This window comes from Mytilus galloprovincialis, chromosome 6, assembly GCF_965363235.1.
Source record: "Mytilus galloprovincialis chromosome 6, xbMytGall1.hap1.1, whole genome shotgun sequence".
Lineage (NCBI taxonomy): Eukaryota > Metazoa > Mollusca > Bivalvia > Mytilida > Mytilidae > Mytilus > Mytilus galloprovincialis.
Window position 1 is genome coordinate 95,188,993 of NC_134843.1, and position 5,679 is coordinate 95,194,671.

The window sequence follows — 5,679 nt, forward strand, 5'->3', positions numbered from 1 at the left end:
CGTGCAACACAACTAATAACACCATATAGGAAAAACATAGAACTCCTTTTGTCATACAGTCAAACATCCAAACATACTATCCACACTCATATGTGTCCACACTTGTTATTTAAAGAAAAAGAATGTCAACAATGAAAGTGAAACTACGGTAAATCATTTGATTACTAACTCGATGCACATAAAATCATTCTTATACGGTTAAAAGCAATGAGAAACATCTATTTTTAATCTATAAAATAAAATTAAACAGACCTATAAAAATCCATTTGCACATGTTCGTTTAATCTATTCATATCTTTATTTATGTTTACATCGCTTATATGGTCATCTGAGGTAAAATCGATAGTTAATTAGATGGCGTCTGGACTGAAATACACACGAAACGAACCTATATACTATCTACCCCATGCTCTGTAAACTGTTTATTTTAGACTTTTGATAGTTTGGATAAATGTTTTACATTGTTATAAAATCAAATATGAGAATTTGAGTCAAATCGGTGACCATGAATTTGACAGCTAGTGCCCCTTTAAATCGGGAATTTTCTGTGGAATACTAGTATATTGGCTCAATAGTCACAAAATGTTCAATTATTAAAGATTTATATAAAACAAATACTGTTGGTACTCGTCAATTTTTTCAATCTTTCTCAAAATTTAAGACGCTTGGGTATCTACATGTATACATGATATTGGTATATAATTAAGCTGGGGACAGCGCCCATAGCACGAAAAACCAGTATACAAGAGTAGCAACATCTATAGTATGTCTGCGGTCTCATTGCTAGCGCAGACAAATTCTACTGCATACGGAATCTTTTGAGTACTCAGTCTTCATTCACGTTTTCCTTAAGATTTTATTTTATTCATACATAGTGCATAATTTTCTGAAACGGATGCCTATTTCAAATTGTGACCATCACCGAGGTATTTATACATTTATCACAGTCTACATACATACATTACTTTAAGATACTAGTCGCAATCTGATAAAAAGTAACATTACAAACATATTGAATTCCAAGAAAAATTTAAAAAGGAAAGTCCCTAATCAAATGGATGAATACAAAGCTCAAACACATCAAACGAATAAACAACATCTATCATACTCCTGACTTGGTACATAAAATTGGATTAAACCCTGGTTTTATATCCAGCTAAACCTCTCAGTTTTATGACATATGATTCCTTTATTAGTATATTGATAATGATGTGTGAACAAAACAAAGTGACATAATCGGTAAAAATGTCAAAAATAGGGGTACAGCAGTCAACATTGTGTTATTATCTACTCTCAGATTTATCGTAGATCACTAAATTTGACATTAAATTTTAACTAGATTGAGTAGCCGAAGTCCATGAATTGTAATCCTCGTGTTTATTGATCTGATATAGTGTATTATTCATACATTATCGTTATCTTTTTTATAACACAACTTTGTGTGTGAATTTTTTGTTCATTGTAAAAGATTTTTTAAATTTATAGAATTTAGATAATATGTCTGGAGATATGTCAATATTATATAAAAAGGGTATCAAACTGGCTTATTTTACCCATGTACTTTGAAACAAATAAAATCATGGAGTTTTCAGTGATAAACAGCTGTCTTTAAAATATGTCACATAGTTGTTTAGAATAAAAGATCTCTCATCAGCACGTTAAATAGCATCTTCGCTAGCCAAGGGTTACGATCCACTCCCGCTCTCTTCAGTGGATCGTAACCCTTGGCTTACATATATATATGTTCAAACTCTTTTAGGTCATTTTTTTAGAAACAATAAACAAAAAAACTATGTCAATTGGACATGCTTTGATACTATATATGCCCTTGAATATTTTACTAGATAACATTTTTGTTCGCTTTGGAGATTCCGTATAACGTCAGGCTATCGGAATTCCAATGGGGACTAACTGTGCACCACTTATTGCGGACCTGTTTTTGTATTGCTATGAGTTACGATTTATGACAAAAATCAGCAAAGATCCATCGAAACAACATCTGATAATCAAATTTAATAATACTTTTAGATATTTGGATGATATTTTGGCTCTCAATAATGACGACTTCAGTATGTATACTAAAGAAATTTATCCTGTTGAACTTACTTTGAATAAAGCTAATACTAACAATGACCACTGCCCTTTCCTCGATCTTGATATCTATATCACTAACGGAAAGCTTAATACTAAAACTTATGATAAAAGAGATGATTTTTCATTTCCTATCATTAATTATCCATTTTTAGATGGTGGCGTTCCCTTGTCACCATCTTACGGTGTTTATACATCTCAACTTGTACGATTCGCTCGTGTTTGTAACAATGTTTTAGATTTTAACGAGAGAAATTTATGTATTACTGAAAAATTATTACACCAGGGTTTTCGATATTACAAACTACTCAAAACATTTACTAAATTTTATCATCGGTATAAGGACATCATTCGTAAATATAGCTCAACATGCAGACTTCTTATACGTTCAGGTATTTCACATCCAATTTTTTATGGAAATATTCTTTATAAAGCACAAAAATGTTAGTATTCACCTCAGAAACTAACAAAACCTTTGAATAGACTTATTAAGAAGGGATATAGTTACGATACTGTTGTCAGGTCATTAAAGATTGCATATTTTGGCGTTAATATTGATTCACCAATAGGGTCCTGCATCGGAACTAAACGCATTTATTCAAAAACCAGTTGTTGGCATGACACGGGTTATGTTCTTCTCATATATGTTATGATGGTATGATACTAAACCCCTAACGGGAAGGATTGTGCCTGATATTCATATGATGAAATCATCTTTCAATCAGTTTAATTGAAGTCTGAACTGCTGGCATGTCAGTTAACTGCTAGTAGTCTGTTGTTAGTTATGTATTATTGTCATTTTGTTTATTTTCTTTTGATACATCTTCTGACATCAGACTCATTCTTCTCTTGAACTGAATTTTAATGTGCGTATTGTTATGCGTTTACTTTTCTACATTGGCTAGGTGTATGGGGGAGGGTTGAGATCTCATAAACATGTTTAACCCCGCCGCATTTTTGCGCCTGTCCCAAGTCAGGAGCCTCTGGTCTTTGTTAGTCTTGCATTATTTTAATTTTAGTTTCTTGTGTAGAATTTGGAAATTAGTATGGCGTTTATTATCACTGAACTAGTATTCATTTGTTTAGAGCGTTGTCAGTTTTTCGATTTATGAGTTTGACTGTCTCTCTGGTATCTTTCGTCCCTCTTTGAAATCTAAAGTTATTAAATTTGGAGGAGTAGAATATAAGTAATAAGCAAAGGCAAATTAACTTTATCACTCCTACATTTTAAGATACATAAAAGTCAAATAAACAAACAGTCCAAATTCGAAACGTTATTTTGAAAGCAAAAGATATAAACTATTATGGCCTTACGTTATCTTTCATATCAATTTGGTCGAAATAAAAGATATAGTATAACATGTTTGAATTCACAATTGACTATTAATATATTATATCAACGTTACAAAGCCATATACATCACATAATGGCTTGTTTTAATTCTACACTAAAAGCACAGACAATTTCAGTATGTCAATTTTGTGAGGAATGTTCTGAAATTAAATGGAAATGTATCAACTGTGATTTGTTGTTATGTCAATTTTGTACTACAAGAATTCACTCGAAAAGCAAATCATCAACTGAACATGAAATTATCAATCTGAGAGATTGTGTAACTGAATTTGTTTTAGACAAAACTCGCAAAGTCGACTTGAAAAAAATGACATGTGCACAACATAGTAATGAGAAGTGTGTATTACATTGTAAAAACTGCAATATGCCCGTATGTTGTGACTGCTTGATTGGAGATCACCACAACCATACGTACAGTAAACTGGACAAAGTTTACAAGGAAAACATCGAAGACATAAGGGATATAAAAAGCAAAATTGAATCTGACATTCCCTTTTTTAATGAACAAAGGGAGTACCTGTTACATATATTGTCTGAAGACAATAAAATATTTACAGTAGATAAAGACAAAATTATAGAAATCAGAGATAATATTGTAAAACATGCTGATGTTCTTTTGTCAAAATTGGATCAATTAAGGAAACCAAGAGAGGAAACAATTAACAAAGAACTATATTGTGTTACACAAAGAAAAGATGGATTGGAGAAAAGAAAAAGTCAGCTGAATCTAACACTAAGTTCCTCATCTGCCTCTGATGTTTTTGTTACAAGTCTTTTTCTAGATAAAACGATGCCAGATAAAACCGTTAGTCAAGCAGAACTTTCACACAGACAATTCACACCAGGAAAACTTTCAAAACAACCCATGAGTGATATCTTTGGCTCTGTAAATGAATATTCTGATATTAAAACTGTTCAAACTTACAAAACCGAGTTCGATCATACTATAAAATTTATAAAATGTGATGACAATTTAGCGTTTATGGGGACTTCTTGGGGTGATGTTTTACAAAAAGTTACAGTAGAGAAGGACCGAATCATTCAGTGCAGTGAATTAAAAGAAACCATCTTGGTGTTTGACATGGCTATGATGAACAATGGAGATTTACTCGTATCATCAGGAAAAACAGAATTAAAGCTTTATACCACAGATAACCAAGTGAAGACATTTGGGACGGTTTTTCCTTTATATACATTAGGTGTTCATGTAAACAAGCAAAATGAAATATTTCTTGGGTTGAGTGACTCAGACTACATTACAATTAGTAATGACATTGTGAGAAGAGTTGTATTAATGGATCATACTGGGGACATTAAACAATGCTTCGAGTATGACGGAGATAATCAAAGACTGTTTACATGGCCACGCAGAATCTGCTCTAACGACAAATTTATCTTTGTTGTAGATCTTTTACACGGCGGACCAGGAAGGGTGGTGGCAATAGATAAGGTAGGACAACTCCAATGGAATTATAATGGAAGTTTTGATAAGTTTGACCCAAAAGATATAGCGGTAACATCTACAGAAATGGTAATAGTTACTGACTGTAACAATCATGCCCTCCACGTATTAAGCCTTACTGGAGAGGTTATAATATGTAAGAAAATCTCGGAGCTATGTATACACTTTCCTTGCAGTCTTAGTATTGACGATGATGACAAACTTTGGGTTGGAACTTCGGACTCTAAATCAAAGGTTCATGCGTTAAGGCTAACATAATGTTGGTCATACACTTTTACTAACAATCAGTGGGATATCCACTGATACAAAATACATAATTCTCTTACATACTAGTTGTGGCAATCAACTTATTATTAAAGTTAGAATTAATGTTGCTCATTGTTTTATATTTGCAAACATAGTTTTCTCATGATAGGTATAGTATAGGAAGATGTGGTATGAGTGCCAATGAGACAACTCTCCAACCAAATAACAATTTATAAAAGTAAACAATTATAGGTCAAGGTTCGGCCTTCAACACGGAGCCTTGGCTCACACCGAACAACAACAAGCTATAAATGGCCCCAAAATTACAAGTGCACAACCATTCAAACGGGAAAACCAACGGTTTAATCTATATATAAAAACGAGAAACGAGAAACATGTATAAATTACATAAACAAACGACAACTACTGTTCATCAGATTCCTGACTTAGGACAGGTTCAAAACTAAGGTTTCAAAACCCTCAGGCAAAGTTGGCTTTAGATGATTTGGCTATTTATTTTAGGTATT

At 32.6% G+C, this 5,679-nt stretch overlaps 1 protein-coding gene across 1 annotated transcript; it reads left to right on the top strand.

Moving 5' to 3' along the window:
- Positions 1-3,479: 3,479 nt before the first annotated feature.
- LOC143078435 (E3 ubiquitin-protein ligase TRIM45-like) lies at positions 3,480-5,275 on the top strand. Its single transcript, XM_076253304.1, has one exon. It carries the CDS (start codon positions 3,518-3,520, stop codon positions 5,162-5,164), a length of 1,647 nt encoding a protein of 548 aa, XP_076109419.1. The 5' UTR covers positions 3,480-3,517; the 3' UTR covers positions 5,165-5,275.
- The last annotated feature ends 404 nt before the right edge of the window (positions 5,276-5,679 follow it).

What these genes read in the sequence shown, in the direction of transcription:
- LOC143078435 (XM_076253304.1), top strand. Translation starts at nt 3,518, where the DNA reads ATGGCTTGTTTTAATTCTACACTAAAAGCACAGACAATTTCAGTATGT.